The sequence below is a fragment of the Vicugna pacos genome, chromosome 12 (genome assembly GCF_048564905.1).
Source record: "Vicugna pacos chromosome 12, VicPac4, whole genome shotgun sequence".
Lineage (NCBI taxonomy): Eukaryota > Metazoa > Chordata > Mammalia > Artiodactyla > Camelidae > Vicugna > Vicugna pacos.
In genome coordinates, this window is record NC_132998.1 from 10,956,571 (window position 1) to 10,981,224 (window position 24,654).

At 55.9% G+C, this 24,654-nt stretch overlaps 1 protein-coding gene across 3 annotated transcripts; it reads left to right on the forward strand.

The window, feature by feature from the left end:
- Positions 1-655: 655 nt before the first annotated feature.
- On the forward strand, positions 656-23,205 carry KRT80 (keratin 80). Of its 3 annotated transcripts, none has more exons than XM_006203006.4 (9): positions 667-1,258; positions 7,161-7,369; positions 11,844-11,904; positions 12,181-12,276; positions 18,903-19,067; positions 19,565-19,690; positions 20,341-20,561; positions 21,042-21,097; positions 21,197-23,205. In XM_006203006.4, the coding sequence occupies exons 1-9, from the start codon at positions 821-823 to the stop codon at positions 21,229-21,231; spliced, it is 1,407 nt and encodes a 468-aa protein (XP_006203068.2). In that variant the 5' UTR covers positions 667-820; the 3' UTR covers positions 21,232-23,205. The 3 variants fall into 3 exon arrangements, with proteins under 3 accessions (XP_031538815.2, XP_006203068.2, XP_006203067.3); XM_006203005.4 differs by having other exon boundaries at positions 669-1,258; positions 21,232-23,205; XM_031682955.2 differs by having other exon boundaries at positions 656-1,258; positions 11,844-12,276; positions 21,232-23,205.
- Positions 23,206-24,654: the final 1,449 nt, after the last annotated feature.

A 24,654-nucleotide genomic window follows, 5' to 3' on the forward strand; every position in this document is an offset into this window, starting at 1 on the left:
CAGACTCATCTCCAGGAAGGCGACTTGGGTCTCAGCCACCATCCAGTGAGCACTTGGTGCCCAGCCCTCTCCTACAGTCTTCATGTCCACTACCTCCTGTGCCGTTGGTCTCTTCATCCCCATTTTACAAGTGAGGACAGAAGTCAAGGAAACTGCCAGAGATCACAGTGCTGAGTAGCCATTCTGAGTCTTGACCCTGAGTCTCACTTGTCCAAAGCCAAGGGCTCTTGGCCTTGACCATCTGTCTCCTTCCCAGCCCTGAGACAGTGGGATGCATGTAGGTGCTCAATAAATGACAGATCAAAGGCAGGAAGGAGGGAGAGGGGGAGGAAGAAAGGAAGAGGAAAAGATAAGCCAAGGAGACTCTTACACAGCCAGAAAATAAACAGTCAAGGTGCTGTTTTCCAATGCCAGGCTGGCACGGCGCCCAGGATGGCTGCCCTACAGCCGGGAGCCCAGGGCCTGCGCTTGCCTCATCTTTCCCAGAGGTATGTAAGCCCAGATACGTCAGTCTTCAGGTATGCAGCGAGGTCTGCAGTGAGAGGCATAGCTCCCAGACGCTGAAGAGTACACTCTCTCTCTCTCTCTCCTTCCTTGTTGAATCTGCCCTCCCTCCCCACCACCCCCAGCCAGCCCGCCCAGCCCAGCACCCGCTCCCTGGAGCCAGACCTGCCTTGGTTGGGGGGCCTGTGAGCAGCCCCCTCAGCAAGTCAGATCCCAGCCCTGGGAGGAGATGGGTGCGTGGTGCCGGGGGAGGGGCGGGAGCCACATCATCTAACAGGTTGGTCGGGCTGCGAGGCGTCCCGCCCTCGTGGAGCTAATGAGCACTGTGCGACAGGTGTCTGCTCCTCAGTCCCCAGCCTGCCCTGCCTGCGACCAGAGCCTGCCGCCGCCACCCCTCAGAGGCTTGCTCCCCAGTCCCTGCGCTCTGCCGGCCCCGGGGCCCCAGGGGGCTGCGATGGCCTGCCGCTCCTGCGTCGTCGGCTCCAGCAGCCTCAGCAGCTGTGAGGTGACTTCCTCAGGTGGCTCCTGGCCTGGGACTGCGGCATGGGGCAGCTGCGGGGGCCCCGGGCCGAGCTTCAGCTCCCGCAGCCTCAAAGGCTGCTGGACAGCTGGCACCATCCCCAAGGTGACCGTGAATCCCAGCCTGCTGGAACCTCTGGACCTCAAGGTGGACCCAGCCATTCAGCAGCAGAAGAACCAGGAGAAGGAGGAGATGAAGGTCCTCAATGATAAATTCGCCTCCCTGATTAGCAAGGTGAGCAGAAGGGGTGGGGGGGGTCCCAAAACTAAGGCCGTCAGGCCTGGGCACGCAGCTGAGCTCTGTATTTCCCCAGCATCATGCCCCACCCCTGTCCCCAGCCAATGGGGAGCTGGCATTGCTAACTCCACAGGCTAGCTCTGAGCAGAGAGTTGGGGAGGGAAGTCCCTGTGCCTTCCTGACCTGCAGCAGGAAGGGACCCCAGGATGGCTTCTGAGGGGTGTCTGGATAATAATGTGCTGCATGGCCTGGGGTCACCCTACCCCCAGGTGTGGACTAGAGAGAGACTCTGAGTGTGACCAGGCGGATGTCCCCTGGTAGGAAGAGCTGATGAAGACATGGGCTGCAACTCCAAGGGAGATGAACAGGGGCCACCTCCCTGTCCAGGTCGCTGGTTCTGTTCAGCTTCCTGGGGTCAGAAGCACTGGCATGGCCAGGAGGACATGTAGGGCGGCCAGAAGGAGGCTGGGGAGTGGGAATGCAGCTGTGGCTCATCAGGAGATAGGAATATGGGGGGCAGATGCTGAAAGTCAGAAACAGGTGGCCAGCCAGTCCTCCCAGCAGCCACCTGAGTAGAGGGATTACGTTTCTGGCACCCCATTTCCTGGACCACACTGGGCATGGCCAGCATGCTAGTCTGGTCACTGGTGTCTATTTCTAGCCCAGGGCAAGAGCTTCCAGAGCTCCACGGAAGTCCTGTCTGCCTCCCAAACCTGCTCCTCGCACACCTCCTCTGAGAAACCTCCCCTGACCAGCCCTCCCAACTCTACTTTCTCCCTCCCTGCCCGAGAATAATAGTCACATAGTAACAGCTGCCGTCCTTCAACTGCTTACCATGTGCCAGGCACTGTGCTGGGTGCTTTGCATACTTACCTCTATTTCCATCAACCTTAGGAAAGAAGTTATTTTTATGCCCATTTTACAGATGAGGAAAACAACCTTCTTGCCCCCCACCCTCCCTACAAATAAACCAGAGCCCCATCCTTCTGCCCCTGGCTCAGTCCTTCTCTGCCCCTTGCTCTCCCTGCTTCTGTGTCCCTCTGCATGTGGCTAGTGCCCCCCCCCCACTAGATGGGCACTTGCAAAGAGGGGCAAAGGGAAGAAAGTAACACATCCAAAGCACCGGCTTGTGCCTGGCTCTGCCCACAGAGCCACAATCCACAGTGGCTGCTTCCCCTACTGTGCAGACAGGGAGACGGAGCAGCCTGGAGGTGATGTGCCTTGCCCAAGGTCACACAACCAGCAAGGGTGCATTCTGGACTTGAACTCAGGTCTGTGAGACACAAAGCTAGCAGTCTCTGAGGTGGGAGCCCTTTTCCCCAGGCCTGGCCCTGCCCCATTTGTGTGTCCAGACCAGCACTGCTGAGACGAGCACTGCTGCACCCACACCTGGGGTGCCCGGGGAACGGAGATGTGGAAGGGCAGTGACAACTGGAGGACAAGCGTCCTCTGAGATGGAGCATCCCCTCTGCCACCCCTGCTAGCTATACAGAGCCTGCACTGCCAGGCGGTCCGCCCTAGGAGAGTAGCCTATTGCCCTGGGGAGGCAGGTCCCTACAGAGTCACCTCCTCTCCAAACCCAACTTAATCCCTTAAAAGGAATGCTTCATGAGCTATGTAATTTGGCTCGGTTGGGTGCTTTTCTCCCTGAATGCCAGGGCTGATATCACCCTGTGCCTCTGCTGGCGACAGGATGGGTATGTAGGCAAAGGGAAGGGCCCGAGGGGTCTGGATCTGGTGCCCAGGGCCAGGGCGTTGCCCTCCAAGGTCTTTAGCAGAACTGGAGCCTCCCCGCCCTCAAATTCAAGACTTGACCTTGAGACAGATGCTCTTCAAGGTGGGATGCCGGGAGCCATGGGTGTCAGCCCCTTGGGGACCAAGAAGTCCCAGCTGATCCACCAACTCTATGGAGAACATCTGTTAGCTCATGTCCCTCCTCTCCTCATAAAGACCACAAGGGCCTGAGTAGAAGCAGGCAGCGGTCGAGAATGTGAAATCCAGAGTCACATTACTGGATTTGAATCCTGGCTCAACCTCTGACCCTCTGTGTAATCTCAGGCAAATTATTTAACCTCTCTGTTCCTCAGTACACATCAGGGTGATGGGCTTGTCAGAATTAAACGGGATCATTTTTGAAAAGCACTATAGCACCCTAATCATGTACCAGGTGTATTCTGTTTCTTGAAATAAAAGTACCACAAATGGGCCCGGCCCAGGGAGCTCTTGAACCCAGTTAACCCCTGCCAGGTAGGAGCCTGAAAAGGAGGGAGGAGCCCTTTTGGAGGGAAAGGTGGAGGAGCTTCATGGGTAGGGGTGCCGCACGGGGCTGGAAAGAGATGCGCAGGCCCAGAGGTGAGATGCTACAACCAGTGCAGGGTCAGGGCTCTAACAAGGAGAAGAGACAGGCAGCGTGGCCCTCCAGTTCCACATCCCCTTCTGGGCCCTCCGAGGCAGCGAGAGAAAGCAGAGAGTGCTGGGGGTGGGAGGAAGAAGAGGAGGAGAGTCCGCAGGAAGACCCCCAGGAGTCCATCACGGGGCCCTGGAGCAGTACGGTTCTTCTGCTTCCAGGCTGTGTTTCCTTGGACAATCACCCTCTCTGTGCTTCACGTGCCACCTCCTTACTCTGGTCCTGCTCTGGGGGTAGCTCTGAGCTCATGCCAGTGGGAAGACTGGTACAGCTGCAGCTGTGAAGGAGGGGGATGAGCAGAAGCAGCAGCAGGAGAGGAGGCTGCGGGAGGCAGGGAGAAGGCAGTGTCAACATGCCGACATCCCGCAGAGGCTGCTGGCAGGACCCTCTCACCTTCATATGCAGACATCAGAGAGGACGAGAGTGGGATAAGAGGAAGGGCTGCAAGGGGTCGGCCTAAGGAGGCTATAGAAAAGGAACCCAAGAGGGGCGGTGAAACGCCTGGGGACAGAGGGATGGGCACAATGTCTTCCCTTGGCCTATGTGGCCTCTGAAAGTCACTGGAGCCATGCCCCTGCTTGCACGCAGGAAAGCACAAACCAGCCCTTCCTGACAAAGAGACCATGAGGCTCCTTGAGCAAAGCCAAGTTCTGGCCGGAGGCAGGGGATCTAACACCGCCTGACCTGGGAAGTAGGACCTGCCTGCCCCAGAGGCATCACTCTATAAGCTCACCTGCCTGGACTGTGGGTCCATGGGCTAGAAACGGGAAGCCTCCCAGGTGGTCAGCCTCCCACCCAGAGGGAGCCCCAGCCCAACCTCGGCTGCTCAGTTCCCCACAAAAATGGCACATCTCTCCCCGCCCTCATCTGAGCCTGCTCCTCAGCAGGGCAGCCCAGCCCCCTGGAGTTGGATCATAGTGAGTTCTGTGCTTCTGGGCCTCAGTTTCCTCATCTGTAAAATGGAAAGTAGGTAGTCCAGGGGCTTGCTCTCTGAGGCCCTTCCTAAAGCTGCCGCCTGTGGTCTAAGGGCAGGGGGCCTGCCAGAATGGGGAGGGAAAGGAGTGAGAGGTGAGTACTCCATGGCCTTGACAGATTGGAGGCAATTAACCTGGCACCTCTCAGGGTGCTGGGATTTGCAGCCCTCCCTGGGCCTTTGTTCTGAGGGAAGTTTCTGGGCTTTTCTGCAGGGAAGGTTCTGGGTAGGGGATGAGATTTTATCCCCACCCACTGACACAACCAGCAACTCCCCCAAGAGCAGCAGGGGAGGGGACCTCCCTGGATCCCCCACAACCAAATGTGCCCTCTGGCTGGCCACATGCACACCATTTCCCAGGAGGCAAGTACTGAAGCATAGGAGATCGAGGTTAGACTAAGGGAAGGACTTCCTGGTCTAAAGAGTTTTGGGTTGCTTATGGGTGGAGGAAGGAGCCTTACATCTCTCCTCTCACCCCACCCTCAGTCTAAACATGGGGCTCCTACTTGTCAAAACTCAGGGCAGGTGGAGTGAGCAGAAACCTCCCCAGCAGCGATCCCTCGCACGTACAGGGAGCACAGAAACCTTCTTGACCGTGTCCCTACTGAACCTGTTTGGCTGCGACGACAGCAAACTGGCTTAAAGTTGGCTTCAAGCAGAATTTACCAGCACAAATGGGAGTGAAGGAGGGGAGTGACAGCCCACAAATGCCACTGTCCAATATTCCCACTGATGTTGTCTACTGTGAGCATCAAAGGGGCCCTCCCCAGGGCATCAGAGTACCTCAGGAATGTGGGTAGGGCAGAGAGAGAGAGGAGGGCCCACCGGCACCCCGAGTCAGGAGGAACAGGGAACACATGAAGGTCCAGAGTAGGCAGCTGCCATCAGATGAGCCTGTCTGGGAAGCTTGGCCACCAAGTTGCTGTGTGACCCCGGACAAGCCTCCCAGCTGCCCTGGGTCCCCATCTCCTCCTCTGTAAATGAAGGGTGCAGACCAGCTGTGATTCTGGCTGTGGCTCTGGTTCTCTCAGGCTCTGACTCTGGGAGCCAGTGGCAGCCGTGGACCGGAGGAGGTCCAGCTACTTGCTTGTGGTCATAGGGAACATCACCGGGCTGGTTGTCACAGCATCCTGATGACAACAGCAGCCCAGCCCCAGCCACCCCTCCTGTCCCAGTGGCCTACCTCTGTCCTGGGCACTGAGAGGGTAGGGGACCTAAGAGGCGAGCAGATGGCTCCCAGTCTGCAAGGGAGGGTGGTAGATTAGGACAAATGAGGAGCAGATATACTGAGGGATGATGCTGGAGGGAAGAGGGGAGGCTTCCTACAGGAGGGGAGCTGGCAGCATTTAGGGGGAGAAGCTGGGATGGTAGAAAGAGAGTGGGTGCCCAAGAGAGGCTGAGCCTGGAGAGGGCAGGGAGGGGAAGAGGCAGGGAGAACCCCAAAGCTGTGCTGGGCTAAGAAGGGTGCAGGGAAGGAGAGGACTCAAGAGGGACTGGCTGGGCTGGGACCCATGGGAGCCCCTGCAGAAATCTGAGCAGGAGAGTGTGGAGGACACAGAGTTTGAGAGCACTGAGTCCAGAGCCCTCCCAGTCTTTGTCCTCAAGGCAAGACTGGCCCTAACTAGAGGACAAAGCCAGCCCAGGAAGGGCAGCTGGGGCCCAGGGCCGGCAGAGACCTTGCAGCAGACTCGAGACAGATGTTGTAGTGGTTCAAAGATTCTAAACCCACATTGCCTGGATTCCACGCCTGGCCCTGCCGCTTGCTAATTGTGTGACCCTGGGCAAAGTCTTTAACCTCTCTGTGCCCTGTTTCGTCGTCTGTAAAGTGCAGCTGACAATAATACCTACCCCATCAGGTTGTTTGGGGACTTAATGAGTGAAAGACGTCCACCACGTAGAACAAGGCCTGGCACACAGTAGGGACCACATGAGCATTTGCTGTTTGCTGCTCCAAATCACGTCCCCGGGTTCGTCTCTCTGCCGGTGGGCAGGGCAGGTGACATCATCCCCAACTTGTAGCTGGGGGAAACTGAGGCTTGGAGAGGCTACAAGTCGAGGGTTGTCAGGAGGATTAGAATTTAAGAACAAACCAGGCCCTACCCTGCTGAGTTGCCAAGGCAAGATGAGACCAGGCTTGTCGAGGTGGGCGGCAGACAGGCCTCTGACACCACAGGTTCCCTGGGGTCTCCCACCCAAGCCCCAGGCGGGCCTGGAGAACCTGTCACATGTCGGCACATCCACAGCTTCATCCCCCTTCCCTCATCTGGCTGGCCCTGCTCCTCCCCTAGGAAACCTCGGCTAATTGGCTCCCACTCCCTTGGATTCTCTGATTCCTTATCTCACTATCTTCAGTCTGAACAATCAGTAATTGGAGATGCCATCTGAACACACTGAGTGAGGGCCCCTGGGTGGGTGCACTCCAAGCAGATGAGCTACCACTTCCCAAGGAGGCCCCGGGGGTTGTGGGGTGCTGGCTGGGCCGCACCGGGCCTCTCACGGCAGCCTGCCCGCTCTCCCAGGTGCAAGCCCTGGAGCAGCGCAACCAGCTGCTGGAGACCCGCTGGCGCTTCCTGCAGAGCCAGGACTCGGCTGCCTTTGACCTTGGGCACCTCTACAACGAGTACCAGGGCCGGCTGCAGGACGAACAGCACAAACTCAGCCAGGAGCGGGGCCAGCTGGAGGCCAACCTGCGACAGGTGCTCCAGAAGGTGGAGGAGTCTCGGATCAGGTAGGGTGCGCCCTAGGGGGACCATGGACCAGGACTTAGACTGGGGACCAGCCTGTGCTCAGGTGCACGGTCTGAGCGCCCAAGCCAGAAAAAGAGGAAACTTCTTTAAAGAACGTTTCTTGACTCCACACTTAGTTATTGAAGACCTGCAATGTGCCAGGAGTATTCTAAATAATGAGAGGATATGGCAGTGAACCTATAGCTAACCTGCCCCTCCCAATAGTAACCCTTACAGCGAAGTCAGTCTTGTGCTGGGCAACAGCTAAGCCCTGTGCTTGCTGGCCCCTGGGCACTGTCGCAGCCCCCAAGCCCTATCCCCTGTTCTTGTGCCCATAAACACACTTGCTCTCACCCACATGTCCCACTAGCAATGGGAAATTGTGTCACTGGCTACAGCAAGCAATGGGCTCCTGCTTTGAATGTAGCTTGGGATTTTGATCTCTCTTGGGCTGGAAAGAGAAGGGGGTGGGTACAGGCAGGGGCCAGAAATGATGGGGTTTGTATAAAGAAGCAGTCCCCTATAGGTAATGCGAACCTGACCTCAATGGTGGCCTTGGGGTCTAGAGAGATGAGGGAAACACAGCCCCAGCCTGCAGGCTTTCATAACTTAATGGGACAGATAGGGAGACAGGCAGATGGCAGGCAGTCCAGCCCAGAGGTTAGGCACGACTATGTCCCTATGGAAAAGGTGCGGTCCCCCCGCCCACACCCCTCACTAACTCTGCGACCTTGGCCCAGTTGCTTCACATGCAGACCTGTTTCCTCCTGGGTAGAGTGGGAACAGTGATGGTTGGTGCCAAGCTGAGGCTGGTACGATGAGGAAGCAGAGTTCAGCATAGTGCCTGACAGTTATAAATGACTGCTCTTCCATCCCCTAGAAGGCTGAGGTCCCCAGCACACAGCAGTCCTTGACTCAGGTTCACTGAGCTGACTGGACCTATCTAGAAAGGTACTTGGGTAGCTCAGAGGAGAGGTGACCCTCTCTGAGCAGGCCGTGGCCAAAGCTTCAAGGACACGGAGGCTGAGCAGTGAGGCCAGTCTTCTTGAAAGGAGGCCCCCAGCCAGGGTGAGGTGGGGACAAGGTGTGGTTAAACCTTCTGTCCCTCATTCCTCCTCCAGCGCTCGGGCCGGACCCAAGCCCTGTGATCTGAGGTGAGGCCCAACGAATGTCTCCAGAGCAGAAGGGTGGAGGCAACCTGTCAGAAGTCCAGGGATCTGGGCCACGGCTCAGCACCCACTGCCCCTCCATGTGACCTCCCCTGCTTAGACCACTCTCAGAGGGATGTCACACAGGAATCTCTCCCCGCTCTGAGGAATTCAGTTTCCTCGTCCGTGGAGCTGGCTGGAACTTCCCAGCCAACTGGCATGATCTGCAGCCCTGGCCTGAGTTGGTCCTTGTGGCTGGGCCCCTCCCTGACCAGCCGGCCACCTCTCCCCGAGCCCTGCCCTCCCAGGTCCTAGGGAAACACACAGGGAATCTGACTGCCCATCCTGACAGTGACAAGGGTAATCACGTTGGTGCACCGGAACCCACGACTCACCTCACTTATACCTAGCAGGTCTTTGGCCCTCAAAGGATCAGAGGATGGCAGAGCTGGATGGGGGCCTTGGGTCCTCCTTTTATGGGGAGGGAAGCAGAGGCCTGGAGAAGGCAAGGGCTTGTCCTTGGTCACATAGCCGTGCATACCAAGTCCCGTACCTCACCTCGCTGGCTGCTGTGTGAGGCTGCTCCCACGGCAGCACCCAGATCACATCCACGCAGGCACTTTGTAACTGGAAGTTCTGTGCAAACACTACTTGTTGTTTTAATCTGGCTCAGCCCCCTCACTTGGCCTGCTGCCTGGTTTCCATCTGCTGCCTGATTTCACTGTTTAGGCTCAGGGCCTCTCTTGCCCTCTCTGGGTAGGGAACCCACCCGAGCTGGGGGAGGTGAGGCTGGAGGGTTTCTGGGTCTGCAGGCCAGAGCCAGGGAAGCTGCGGCCTGGTTATGCAAAGCCTGAGGCCCCCAGAAGCCAGGAGACACCAGGCCAAGCCCTGGCAGGGAGGGGTGTGCCCTGCCCTGACAAGGCTGATGAGATCAGCTTCACTTCTAGAAATAAACAAGTTTGGGGGAAGGGGCGGTTCAGTTGTGACAAGCTGAAAAGGGCTGAGAACAGATTTGGAAGCCGGTGGCTGGCAGGCTGGCAGGGGCTGGAGGTGGAATTGGGGGGAGACAGAGACATCGCCCAAGCCTCTATGGGAATGGAGACTTCCAAAAGCTTTGATGCAGTAGGAACCCCAAGGATCAGCTAGCTAATCCTACTGACTAAGGATGAAGCACAGCAAGGGGAAGCCACTTGCCCAAGGCCACACAGCAAGTGACTCAGGAATGCCGTGTACGGTGGTACAAGCTGTCTGCTGCACAAGGGCTTCTGGTTGAGGGGGTGAACTTGACTGAAATGCAGTGGAATCAATGCGAAGAGGGGAGGGAAGAGCAGTGAGGGGTAAGAAGGAGTTTTGGCACCTCAGAGGGCCCCCCCAACAGCTCTCCCTAAGGTCCTGTGCCCAGGCAGGCAGAACTCTGCTGTCCAGAGGGGAGGGGAGAAGGGGAGAGGCTGGACATAGGGATTGCCTGGGGAGGGCCAGTCAGTGGGGGCCTCTTAGCTTGGGGCTCCCCAGACCCCTGTCCCCAAGGCAGGGAACTTTTCAGAGGCCCCCAGATGCCAAAGGGAAGCCTGTTGAAGTTGGCCGAGCCCTGAAGATTTGTGAAGGATGTGCAGAGAGCCGCCCATGCTCTCGGCAATGAGGCTTTCCATGGTTTCTTTCTGGAAATGCTGAGGCAGAAGGCCTGAGGGCCGGGCCGGTGTTGGAGAGAGCCGAGCTCAGCTAGTAACAAGAGCAACAGCTTTAGTGGGTGCCACGCACGTCGTAAACGTTTTACGTAGTAACTTATTTACTCCTCATGACATCCTGCCCTCATGACAAAAGCACACACAAGCAGCCTATCCAAGGTCACACAGCTAGTTAGCAAGAAAGCCAGGAACTGAGCCTAAAGAATCCGGCTCTGGAGTCCCAGGCTTAACCAGTGCACTGCGCTAGCCTCCAGGCCCTTCTCTGAGCCTCCGTTTCCTCATCTGTGAAATGGGACCAGCAGAACATCCCTGGCTCAGGGCTCTGTGGATCACAGGAGAGGAGGCAAATAAAACTTCTCAGGCATTTTGTTTGCCCTGGCCGGCTCCAGACTGCAGACCAGGCCCCCTGGCCCACCCCAGCACCCAGCTCAGGGTCCCCTGAAGACTCTCAGAAGCCGAGGCAGGGGCCAAGGAGAGGGTATGCCCTCCACAAACTGAGTTCTCCCACCCACTGGGTCTGCTCCTCTCAGCCCCTCAGGTGGCTGGTGGAAAACAAGGCCTGGGGATGGCAGCCCAGCTAGCTGACGTGGATGATGGCTGACGCTGCCCCATCTGTGAGGTCAGAGGCTGAGGCAGGCAGGCGGCTATAATTAGAGCCTCCGTGATTCAGGCATTCCCTCGAGAGGAGGAAAGGAGACAGGAAGGCACAGAATCCCCACATCCACTGGGGCAGGCAGGACCGGCGGTGGGAAGCGTGCAGCTGGCAGACACCCCCTCTAGGGGGGCTGAGAGGGTAAAGTCAAGGATCAAGGTCACTGTCTCCCCATCCAACAGTATCCGTGTTCCAAACACGAGCCGAATTTGAGTAAGGAGGAGGCACATCTGAGAAGAGAGGGAACCCAGTAGAGCAGTGACTATACACATCTGTCATCACAGCAAGAAGGGACTTCATCAGCCCCCACATACACACACACACATGCACACACACTTACACGCACACACCCCTGATAGACAAGGGAGAAGGGGTGGCATGACCTGCCCAAAAACAAACCGGGGACTCATCTGACTGCAAAGTCCATGCTCTTCCTGTCCCCTCTCTGGAGGGAAGATGATGGCATGGTGTCCTAGCAAAGCAGAGAGGGAAAGGGTGGGGCTGTGGAGAAGGGCAGAGGTAGGAGAGGGTGATATGTGAGTGGGTGCACTCCGAGCAGACTTAACTGAAGGCACAGCTTATTTGAAACTGAGACTCTCAGGGGAGGAGATAGGGAAAAGACGAGGGAACAAAATGTCAGAGTGAAAAGGTTGCACAATCAAGAGAGGCTTCCCGGAGGAGGTGAATGTGGAACGGAGCCAGGAAAGGGGTAGATGCCACTAGGAAAGAGTGAGCATGGGGAGCAGGAGGCTTGCTTCCCCAGAGCCAACAATAGGGTGTCATAGAGACAAGGATCTGTGTCTACCTAAAGGAAGGGGCCACCTCATTCTAACTGGCAGGAGGCACCAAATGGGGCGGCAGAGGCCCTGAGCCCCACTGAAAGAGAGTTAACTAAACCCTGGCCAGGTCCCACCACATCCAGCTGAGCAGACTTTCTCTCTCTCTCTCTCTGTCTCTCCCTGTCTCCCCCATCCCCCCACCCACCTCCCAGGTATGAGGAGGAGATCGCCAAGCGCACAGACATGGAGTTCACCTTTGTGCAGCTGAAGAAGGTAACCTGCTCAGCCTGCCCCAGGGCCTCCTTCCTCATGGACTTTCTGCCCTCTTTCCCTCAGGATCCCCAAGCAAAACCCCCAGAGGCCGATTCCCAGAGCCACAGGCAGAGAGATACGTGCCTGTCCCCACCCTGCTCCTTCTCCCAAGCTCTGAGCCAGGCCTCCTCTAGGAATCGCCCCCGTCTCATCCAGGAAGCAAAGTTCCCCCACCCCACCCCTGCCTGGGACCCCTGCACTCCTGCTCCCATCCCTCACCGCTGCTTTCACACCCAGGACCTGGACACAGAGTGTCTACGACGAACCGAACTGGAGACCAAGTTAAAAGGCCTGCAGAGCTTTGTGGAGCTGATGAAAACCATCTACGAGCAGGTGAGAAGCGGGGTCAGGGTCCTTCTGAGCAAAGAACTGATTGGTCCACGGATAAGGGATACAGGAGAGGCAAAGGCGTCCCCTGGGGCATGGAAACTTCAGCAGACACTTGCTGTTTCTGGCCACAGATGCAATGATTTCCTAAACCCCTTGTGTGCTGCTGTCAGCAACCCAAAATGTCCCCTCATCACTCATTCCATAGAGCATGGCAGGTTCCCACAAGGCCACTCCCTCAGGGAAAACCCTGCCTTCATGTGTGCTGGAGCATTGAGGGCATGCGGGGGACCAGGCACTTCCAGGTAAGGGTCAGGAGGTGGCCTCAAAACAGGGAGCCAGGGGGCTCTCAGTGGCCGTTCTTATCACTCTCTCATCCTCATCATCCATCTCACTCTTTCCCTCATCCCTGCCACTTACATCACAGGCACCCACAGTTCTAGCCCTAATAGGCATGAGCTGCACCCTCCTCTGTTTTGGGCTCAGGCAGAAAGGTCTGCAGCCAGATTCTCTGGTTCCCAGACAATAGTAGATTCTTCTGGACAAAAATGACCCAGTGAACGTAGACAGAGGAGCCTCCGGACACATTCTCATTCGTCCCCAAGTCCTCAGCTAAGCCTGGGGGAACAGTGGCTCAGCAAGGCCTGTCCCACTGCCTGGGCCGCCAGCGGATGGGCCCTGCCCGTCCACACCACTGGGCCTCCCGGGCATCCTTCGGGACGTGTTCTCCTCCCTACATTCCCTGTTTCAGAGGTGAGGAGGCTAATGGGGCGATGCTTCGATTCAGCTCCAAGCAGGCAGGACCACTGCCGGGGATGACGGGGCTCGGCAGCACTGCTGCCAAGCTGCGGCACTGGGGCCCAGGGCAGAGCAGGATCAGAGTCACCAGTGCAATGGTGATATGTGAGTGGCCCGTAGGGCTGCTGACCACAGCTTTGTGGCCTCAGCACATGGAGAGGGAGACTGGGCCTCATGGCTGCACCGGGGCCTCCCTGCTCTCCAGCAGCTCAGCCCCCAGCCTGGGCTCTGTGGGCCTGAGACCTGTCTGCTGCCGTGGGAGGCAGCAGAGCAGAGAACACCTCACCCCTTGCCAACATCAGAGAGGCAGTCCCCGCAGGCAGACCACCTCAAAATGCTTCCTGTCCCTGGCAAAGGCCGCCACAGCCAGGCCAAGCCCTGCAGGGCGCCATGCCCACGGAGCAGCTTGAGAAGTGTGTCAGGGCTTCCTCTGCCCAAACTCACCGCGGGCTAGTGCAGCCCAGGCAGACACCAGCCAGTGTTCCAGAGCCTCTCCTCCAACCGGCTCGCCCACATCTCAGCAAGCCCAAGGCCAGACGGAGGCAAGGGGACAGAGCTGAGGAAGGCCGGGCGTAACCAGCCATATGCCTGGGCATTGCTGGGGGCACACCCGGGAAACTCTTGGGTCCTGCCGCAAGAGCCGGGCTGGGGACTCCACTCAGACTTTGCAGTCCTTGGACCCCAATCCTGACTCTACCTTTTTTCTTTTTTTTTTTTTTTAACCATTTCTGTGACTTTAGGCAAGTTACTTCTGTGTGCCTCACTTCCCTCATCTGTAACGTGGGGGAGTGGTAGTAGCAGGCTCATCGGGCTGTGATGGGATAAATCCATTCATCCACTGAACAAACGTTTCTGGCAGGCCTGCGAGCTGCCAGGCGCTGACATCACAGCCGTGAGCCAGACAGGCTAAGTCCCTGCCCTTGGGAGGGTACAACTTAGCTACTCCTTAGAGGGGACAGGGAATGGGCAAGGAAACAAATATCTGGACAAGATCATTTTGGAGGATGAAAAGTTGCTGGGATGCAAAATGCTGAGAGGAGGGGAAGCTTCAGACCCCCAGGCCGGGGGAGGAGGCCCAAACTGGGAAGACCCAGCTCAGTAGAGATCTGAGGAGGCTTGGTAGAAGGCAGAGCTGTGTAAAGCGCCTCAGGCAGGAGCGATTTGGTCCCGGGAGCGATTTGGTCCCGGGAGCAAGAGGAGGCAGCAGCTGCAGCTAAGGCAGAGCGCGCAGGGGCCAGCCCACACGGGGCCTGGGACGAGGTGTGGGCCTTGGTCCCAGCATGATGGGCAGCCCCTGATGGGCACGGGGAGGAGAGGGGGCGCTGCAGGTGGGCTGAAGGGATAGCGTGTGCTGTTGGAAGACTGCTGTGGAGAAGGAGCTGCAGTGAATGCAGGAGGTGCGCGGTGCATTTATTATTATTTTACACATTATATACTATCCTAGTCTATATAATAATATGTCGTATTATATTATTATCACATATTATATATAATAATAGCAGTTGTTATTACTTGGGGAAGCAGCAAGGTGGCGAGTTGGTGTCAGGATGTGAGGTTTGAGTTTCTCTCCACGTACCACTGCAGGCTGAGAAGACCACACTGACCCATTGCTAAATTGATTCCCCACACTGGTAGATCTCTAAGCCAGCACCGCCTAGTAAAATAAAACAATAGTGCGAGCCACATAGGTGATTGTAAGTTTTCTAGTAGCCACATTTTTTAACTTTGTTTTTTGTTTAGTTTTGTTTTTAATGGGAGTACTGGGGATGGAACCCAGGACCTCATGCATGCTAAGCATGCACTCTAGCACTGAGCTATTACCCATCCCACAGCGACATGTTTTTAAAAAGCAAAAAAACAGAAAAAAAAATTTTAATATAGTCTATTTAGCCCAATATATCCAAATTATGATTCTTCAACATATAATCTGTATTTTTTAAATTGATGGGCTATTTCATATTCTTCGAAATTCGTGTGTTTTTCACACCTACAGCTCATGTCAATTCTACTGGTCACACTTCAAGCGCTCACAACCACATAGGGCTAGTGGCTACCGCATCAGACAGAGCAGGTCCAAGCAAAGGAAGGTGCCGGCCATGGCCACCAAGAGAGGAAGAAAAATATGGTGGGATGTGAGGAGCCCCAGGAGGGCTGGACACTCTAGTTTCAACTTTGGAGCAGACAAGATAAAAAGCTCTGCTGTATAGGCCCACCCCTGTGTCCCTGGAAAGAGCCCTTCACTCTCCCCAAGACACAGACAGACAGACATACACACACACACACACACACACACACACACACACACACACACACGGTCCAGGATAGGTTATGGAGACACTTTCCCAGGAGCCAATGGCCATGGGCTGCTCAGGGCCTCATCTACACATTGCAGCCTCCCAGGCAACCCCCTGCCCCTCACCTCCAGGGACACAGGCTGGCGAGAGAGCCCAGGGGTTGCCGAGGTCCTCCAGCTCCCAAGTGTATCTGGGCCTGGTTGCATCCAGCCAGAACGCCACCCGCCCCACCCATAAGCTCTGGTTCCAAGGAGATTAACTACAGAATCCACTGACAACCCCCTGCAGCCAGGCACACCTCCCAGGATGCTGGTCCCTACAAAGAGGACCTGGCATGTCTAAGCTGCCTTGGCGCCTGCCTTCGTGGTGCCTTGGGAGGCGCCAGGAGTAGGCTGCTCTGGCCCTGGACACTTCATCTTGGCTCCATCCCCCTTACCAATCACAATAATAGTTTCCCTGGCTGTTGTGTATTGTACTATATTCCAAGCACTGGCTGAGTGCTTTCCAGATATAATCCCAAAAACCCTACAGAGCAGGGATCCTAATTAAGAGAGCATGGACTTAAGAGCAGCTTGATTTGAATCCTGGCTCAGTGATTATATGAACTTGAGGTTCCTTCATCCCCTTATGCCTCAATGCGGAGAATAGGACACCTAGCTCACTGGCCTGTTGTGAGGATTTATTTTGCTAACATATCCTAAAGCACTTAGAATAGTGTCTGGCACATGGTAAGTATTTAATAAATGTTAGCTGTTTTCAGTTCTATCATTATACCCATTTTATAAATGAGAAAACTGAGGCTCAGCTAAGGCTACAAACTTGGGCAGGGTTACCCATCTAATAAGAGGTGGTGGTATTCGGAGCCCATTGCCATTAAGCACTACATTTTGCTGAGTGGTATTGTTACCCTCCCAGAGTCACCGTCTTCCCTGACGTGGGGGACCACGACAAAAGTGGCCACACACATGGCAGCCTCCTCAGACTCTGGCTCCTAAGAGAAGCTATAAACTGCAGCTCAGCTTCATTCTTGCCAACTTGGAGGTGTACATCCTCTCAAGGGCCCCGTCCCACAGTGGCACTTTCTCGCCACACAGGCCAGCATTGTTATGCCCTCAGCAGCCTGGCAGGGGCCGGCATGTCTGTGCAGGTCTGCAGGTGTTCTGAACTCTCCATGTCCCGCTTCTGTTTACCACACTCAAGCTTACACTGCGTCTTCCCAGAAAGGATCCGAGGCTGCTCCACCAGCTGTGTTTTGCCAATCCTTTTGTCCCGATGGTGCCCTGTGTTCTGACAGTGCCCTGGCCTTTTCCTGGCCCATAACAAATGCTACCTAAGGCCTGGGCTAGAAGCACCCCTAGAGAGCCTTGTCTAGAACACCCCATGCCCACCCACCCCCACAACATGGTGACCAAGGAAGCCCCAAGCTGCATCTCTAAAACTGTCCTCAGCTAAGCCCTGGCTGGGATGTCGGTCCCATTTGGGAAATGTCAGTCTCCAGTGATGACCAGGGACAGAAAAGGTGGGGTATGAGTGTGCAGGCACCATTAACCTTATTCTGGCATGGGCTGGGGCCTCCTCCTGGTTTTTCTCAGCGATCTCTGTTAAGTTCACTTGAAGATCAACCAAAACCCTTCATCAGGAGAGCCCCCAAAGGGCAGCTGGCCATGGAGCTCAGAGCCCTGCTGGCTCCAGGGTGGAGACAGGTGGCCTGCCACTGCCCAAGCTTCCTTTTCCAGGGGCGATGCTTACAGCCTGGATGCTAGTGGGCAGGACCGGGCAGCAAGCAGGGGCTAGGGGTGGCCTTCCTCAGCAGGCCTCGCAGCTGCCCGTGTGGCCCCAGCTGACCCACCCCGACCCTGCAGTCTCCAGGCACAGGAATGCAAGCGGCAGGTATAGACCCCAGAGGCTCAGCCACAGCCTCTCTGAGCACAAGGACAGATGAGGGGCAGGATGGGACCCAAAGTCAGGACCAAGATCAGAATCAGGAACCTGGATCTGAACAGGCCTCCGGATCCCACTGCTACTTCTCAGGAAATGCAGGGGCCAGAGAAGCATGTTAAACACCAGCACATGGTGCAATCAGTAAAATCCAGACTGTGGGGAACTCTACAGGGCAAGCAAACTGGTGTTTTCAATAAGAAAAGGAGCAAGATCGCTTCTCGGCCTTTTGGCTAAGATCAAGTGTGAAGAAAGGAGCAATAAAACAGAAAAAAAAAAACAAAACAGAGACAGAGAGAGATGGAGGTTATCTATAGTATAAGAAAGACAGATATGCGAACCAATTACAGTGTATGGACCTTGTTTGGATCCTTAAACAAAAAGGTTTTTTAAAAATTATATATATGGGGAGAGGGTAATGGCTCAGTGGTAGAGTGTGTGCTTAGCATGCACGAGGTTCTAGCTTCAATCCCCAGTACCTCCATTTTAAAAAGTTATGAAGATCCCAGTCCCCACCTGCCTTTCCACACACCCCTGAGCATTCAGGCCAGAAGGCTGTCAGGCTGCGGGCGTGACACAGAGCAGGTCTTGGCCCCTCTAAGGCTGCTGAGCGGGAGCAGTGAAGGGTCTGGCGTCCAGCCCGGCATTCCCAGCTGTTTCCATCAACTCCACGTGTGGCAGTCTCTTTCCTCTCTGTAATCTGGGGCCAATAATCATGCCAGCCTGGTGAGGATGACATGTGAGGATGCCTGGAAAGCCCTCAGCACATACACAGCCTGGCCTGTCATGATCGCCCTGGAAACCGGAAGTTTTTCCTCTTTCAGGAGTCTCTGAGGACGTGGGCTAGCATTTTCTAGGCAGAGAAGAGGACAGAGAGGAGGGAGAAAGGGGATCCCAAGGGACAGAGAGAAGATAAAGATACTGAGGCTAAATACTGTTCTTGTAGCCAGGCAAGCCCCTTAGCTAGACTTGGGGTGAGGTGATGGGGGCGATGAGTCTCCAGGGTGACCATAAGGTCTCTTCTGCCTCCTTCTCTGGCATGGGTGTGGGGTGTCATTTGTCAGCCACTAGGCCTCTCCTGCCCTCTTCATTCATGGCCTCCCATTCAGACATGTATTCAACAAACAGAGACATACCCCTGCCAGACGTGGGAGCCTGGAGGTGAAAATGGCTCAGCCGGGCCTTCAGGGAGCTCCCATCCTAGGAGGGCAGGGGATGAGGGAGGCTGAGCTGCACAGCTCTGAGCCCAGTGGTGGGACAGGGAGCAGAGGGCCAGACTCCCTCAGGCCCAGACGTCCTGAGCCTTTTCCCTTCTGCCAAAAGGAATAAGGCTTGCAGAGTGGGCCTCTGCAGTCAAGGGTCCTTCCCTGCCCCTCTCCCCTTCACTCAGAGAGGAAGGCCAACAAGTGGGTAAGTGGGGGCTGCTCCCCAAGAGTCCAAGCTGGGGCATGGCAGGGAGGCCGTCTCTCTGGGGAGACAGGAGGCGGCTCTCTACTCACGCTGGGGATGAAGGGATTCTGGGGACTGTGGCTGGCTGAGGGTCTGCTGCCCCCCCCCACCAAACCAGCCCTGAGCCCCTCCCCCTCACGTCTATGCCGCCAGGAGCTGAAGGACCTGACAGCCCAAGTGAAGGATGTGTCGGTGACCGTGGGCATGGACAGCCGCTGCCACATTGACCTGAGCGGCATCGTGGAAGAGGTCAAGGCCCAATATGATGCCATCGCAGCTCGCAGCCTGGAAGAGGCCGAGGCGTACTCTCGGAGCCAGGTCTGGGGCTGATGGTGCAGGCTGGGGTTGCAGCCAGGACAGGAGGGGCTGCACTAGCCCTGGCTGAGGCTGCCTGCAACTCTGGGCACTGAGATTCTGTGAAAAGGGGATGGGAAACATGAGGTGATGGAGACCACAGCAGTGGGTTCCAGGGCAGATATGGAGAATTTGAGAGCCCAGCGTTGTGCCCTGCTCCAAGGGTGACTGGGACAGGGGAGAGCCCACGGTCTGCAACCTCCAGAGGCTCACGGTGGTGCTGCCACCCAATAATGCCCAGCCAGCTGTGGCACAGCCTGTGGGGCTCAGGCTAGGGCAGCCAGGAGATGGACATGGTCGGGGCAGGAGACGGGAAGGAGGGGGAAGCAGGCCTGGAAGCAGTGCGCTGCAGAGGAAGCAGTGGGGCTGAGGGTAGGAGAAAAAGGAGCCGCAAGGGGCGAGGGCTGGGGGCTGCTGGGAGGGACACAAGCCCTCACTGCCACCTCCTCCATGCCCTCCAGCTGGAGGAGCGGGCCGCCTGCTCAGCAGAGTTTGCCAGCAGCCTCCAGAGCATCCGCAGCGAGATCGCTGACCTCAATGTGCGCATCCAGAAGCTCCGATCCCAGATCCTGTCCATCAAGAGCCACGTGAGTGTCTGGAGGACCCACCTGAGGGTGGAGCAGGCAGGAGCATGGGACATACTCTCTCACACACACGGACACACAAACACACACACACACACACAGGCTAAGTCCACACAAGCTCTGACTGTGTGACCCTGGGCAGCTCACTTAGCATCCCTGTGCCTCAGTTTTGTCATCTGTCCTTCTGAGATGGCTGTGAGGACCACATGAGCTTTACACGGAAACGTGCTCTGTAAACTGGCGGGTCTGCTGGAACATTGGCGAGCCCCATCACACCCACCCAGGACCCACCACCTCCCCTCAGGCCTTCTGCCAGCTACAACGAGAGAAGGGAGGGGAGGCCTAAGCCCCAGCTTCCAGCCAGGAAAAGCCTTCAGAGCAGGCGTCACCCTGTAAGGACTGCTGGGACAGGATCCTTCGGAGGCTTGTCATACTCTCCTCCTTGGTGGCTTTAGGAAAGTGTCTCCTTAGGTCTGACTGAATTCCCTCTTGCTGTGATGCAACCCATTACCATACTGAGGAGTACTGCGGCTTAGCCCTCCCTCCCCGTGCCCAGCCCCACCAAGGACAGAGGTGGGCTCCTGGCCCTGGCCCTGGCCGGCTCTCTCCCTGCCACCCCTATGCACCCTGTCCCTCTGTTCTCCCGGCTGCAGTGCCTGAAACTGGAGGAGAACATCAAGGCAGCCGAGGAGCAGGGGGAGCTGGCCTTCCAGGACGCCAAGGCCAAGCTGGTCCAGCTGGAGGAGGCCCTGCAGAAGGCCAAGCAGGACATGGCGCGGCAGCTGCGCGAGTACCAGGAGCTGATGAACACCAAGCTGGCCCTGGACATCGAGATCGCCACCTACCGCAAGCTGGTGGAGGGTGAGGAGAGCCGGTAAGGAGTGGGGCAAGTGGGGCAGGGCTAGGGTAGAGAGAGGACTGGAGGACCAGCCCCAAGCGAAGCCAGCCTCCCACTCTGGCATGATGCTGTGAGCCTGGCCGGCCTGGGTTCATGTCCTGGCTCAGCCACTTACAAACTGGGACCTTGGCCCAGTTCATTAAATTCTCAGATCCTCCCCTGGGAAAATGGACGGATCATAAGCATGGCCCACCTGTGTGGGGAGGATTAAGATGGTCCTGCATGCAAATGCCTGTCACAAATCAGTGCTCGGTAGATGTTGGCTATTCATGCAGGGAAGAGAGAACAGAAGCCCAGAGAGGACATCCTGGCTAGGCAGGGTCACCCAGCAGGGGAGCCCATGGCTAAGAGTGACAGTCAAGAATTGCCCTCCACCTGCCAGACCCCAGGCTCCCAAACCCAGGGGAGCTTAAGCCACAGGCTCCCTTCACATCCCGCCATTTCCTCCTCCCCCAGGATGGACCTGCCCTCAGCCACCGTGGTCAGTGCTGTGCAGTCCAGATCTAGAACCGGTGAGCCTGCTTGCCCCAAGAACCCATGGTGGGAGGCAGACAGGGTGTGGGGGATCATGGCCCTAAAGGCATCATTTTAAATGCCTCCCAAACCTCCAGCCCCTTTCCTGCCCCACCCCTTATGTTCCCTGTAGCTGCCTCCAAGTCCCGCCTCTCGAGAGCCCCCTCCCAGAAAAAGAAGAACAGCAAAGGCCCCGTGATCAAAATCACCGAAATGTCAGAGAAGTTCCTCTCGCAGGAGTCAGAGGTCTCAGAATAAGGCCGCTATTGGGACCCCAGGAGCCCCAGGTCACTCCCCTGCAGCAAGAGGAACTTAAGCTAGACTCTAGAAAGCAGCTTGGAGCCTCTAGGTTGAGAAGGGAAGCAAACCTGATCCTGAACTGAGAAGAGGAGGGTTCAAAAGAGTGACTGCTGTTTTGTGGGTCACCAGGAATGGGACAGGACTGTCACCAGTTATTCAGAGTCACTGGGCTCCACATTGATATCTCAGTTCCTTCCAAACTCTGGCCAGAGGTTTTCCTGACTGGGTCAGTTTTGCCTTCACCTCCTTGCTCCTCTGAGGCTCCTCCTCCAACAGAGGGCTCTGACCAAGATCCCTTTGATCCTTTGCCCAACCCTTGCCCTAAACTCACATCTCAAGCCTTGCCTTGCCTCTGCCTCGGAACCGAGGCGGGTGCCCTCGCTCACCCAACCCCTGCCAGCCACGGACCAGGGGCTAATGGGGACTGTTTGGGCATCCTCCTGTATCTGGAGTTCCTGGGGAGGCTGGGTGCTGAGGACCCCTGGCTTTCCTGCACCACCTAGGCTCCCCAGAGACCTGACAGTATTAGGGAGAGAGAGAAGGAGGCTCCCTGGGTATTTGGAGCCTGAGCCCAGACCTCTGTGATCAGCCCAGAAATCTGTGCCCCTTCCCTCCTCCCGTGGGTCCCTCCTAGCAGGTCACAGTCAGAATTGGACAGGCTGCCCAGCCAGCCCCCAGCACCTTCTCTAGAAGCTATTCTTGCCATGACAAACTGCCGAGGGTGGGGGTAGGGGGCAGAAGGGTAGCCAGATGGCAGCCTGAGACCAGGCAAAATTGGATCCCCCTTTCTCCTCCCTGCCATCCTGGGGTTCACCACCCTGACTGGGATCTGAGCTCTCTGCCCCCTGCCCAGGTGTTACTCAGCCTGAAACCGAGCTTGGGTGCACCTCGCCCTGAAGACCCTTAGCCCACCCCTTCCATGAAACCCCAGTTCCATTTCCTGTGAATCCCAGTCCTTAAGCTCTCTGTTCTCTCCATCAAGCCAAGCAGCCTGGCCTCTCCTACACTCTGCACCCACACCTGTGGGTTAGCGCTCCTTCCCTTCCGCCCCCTCTGCCCCTCCTCCCTCTATGCCCATCCCCTGCCACTACCGGGGCCATGAAGAAGGCACGTCCACTCGGGTCTGGGAGCCTCTGAGCCCTTGAGGTCAGGCTTAGGGGCCCCAATAACAGCCAAAGAGAAATCTGCTGCCAACAAGAAGATCTGGGGCTGGGAGGAAGGCTCCTCTTCCCTCCTCTGGGCTCTCGCCTCCGGGGCTTGCAGGGGGATCCTGGCAGCTTCAGCCTCCCAATCCGGACGCCACCTGCTCTCCTTCCCTCTCCCCTCCCTACCTGCCCCTTGCCTCACCTCCTCTTCGAGCCCCAGTCTTTGATTCATTCATCTCATTTTCCAGGATAGGGTGGCCCAAGGCCTTGGCCCTTCCTTGGCCTCAAGGTCCTCCAGGCCTATGGTGGGCGCCAAAGGGCTACTGACTCTCAGACAGGAGGGAACTCACATATACTCACCCCTCAAGTCCCAAAAGGGTGCTGCTTGCAGCTTTTTTCTCCGCCTATTTATTGGTTTCCAAGGGAGCAAATCCTCAGTGGGGGTACAAGATATAAAAAGTTTATATATTATTTTTTCATAACTTATGTGGCTTTTAACTTATTGCTTCCCTTCCTGTTTCTGCATAATCAGTGCTATGTATTATACTATCTGGATAGACCACACATATCCCAGGCACCCCACCCAACTGGCTGACTGTCTTGGGGAAGTGCCCCCTTTTCCCTGCTCAGGGATGAATAAAGTGCAGAGATTTATCCATGGACAGAGCTGTGTGTCTGTTTTTATCTACCCTCTCGGGATTGGTTAATCACTGGTCAAATGGGTTGACTACAAGACTTCGGGAATTCTCCAACTATGGGAAAAGGAATCCAGGCACCTGGTTATACCTTCAGACCAATGCAACTTAGACATGAAAAGTTCTCCTGCCCCGCCATCCTACCAGGAGGCTGTAGCAGAATCGACCTATGCTCCCGGCTCCTCCCAACATGCACAGGCGCCACATGGTCACCTCAGCAAGCACAGACGTGGGGGTTTCCCAGGGGGCGGCATGTTCCCTCTCAAGCTCTCTGCCCGACCGTGGGGCTTGGCACAGCCCAGAGTATATTCTGATAAGTACAGGCCTAATCCTGCCAGATCAAATTCTAGATCAACAAACTAGAGGGGACTTCTCCAAGCCCAGCCCTGCGCTAAGACACCTACAGGTGCTCCCCACCCCTCCACCTCGAGAAGCTCACAGTCAGGTCAAGAGAGAAGCTATCAACTCAAGACAGCCATTCTGGACTTCCTCGCCAAGTGAGGAAGGCAGGGAGGAGAGGGGCTTGTTCCGGGAACCCGGGAATCAGAACAGGAAGTGGGGTTTCCAGTGAGCTTGAAGGAGACAGACTGAAGGAAGAAGAGGTATCTCAAGGATGAGCATCTTGGCGGGTGAAGAAGGGCCTTTGAGAATAAGATAATGCCATTTGAAGCAATATGGATGGATCTGGAGATCCATTGTGAAGTAAGCCAGAAAGAGAAAGAAAAATACCATATGATATCACTTATATGTGCAATCTGAAAAAAAAAAGAGAGAGATACAAATGAACTTATCTACAAAACAGAAACAGACTTACAGACATAGTAAACAAACTTATGGTTACTGGAGGGGGCGGGCGAAGGAGGTGGGAAGAGATGAATTGGGAGTTCGAGATTTGCAAATACTAACTACTATGTACAAGATAGATTAAAAAACAAATTTCTTCAGTATAGCACAGGGAACTATATTCAATATCTTGTAGTAACCTATAATGAAAAAGAATATAAAAACAAATATATATATGACTAAAACATTATGCTGTACGCCAGAAATTGACACATTGTAAGTGACTATACTTCAATAAATTAATTAATTTAATTAAGTTAAATTACATGCCCTTAAAAAAGAAACAAAAGAAGAACCTTTGAAGCATTCGTGTCCTGGCTCACGCACTCACTGGAGTGAGATCGCAAACTGAGCCTCAGTTCCCTCACCTGTAAAATGGAACACACAGCTTCGCTGCTTACCTAAAAGGCTATTTGGGGATCTGACAAGATAGCTGGGCTCATTCCTATCAGGGGGAGCACATGCTTTGTTTCCAGCACCCTGAACTGTAACAAACAAGCGCAACAAAGGTTGTGATGTCATTTCTGATATTACAGACGAAAGACAATCCACCAGCCAGGAGACCAAAAGCAG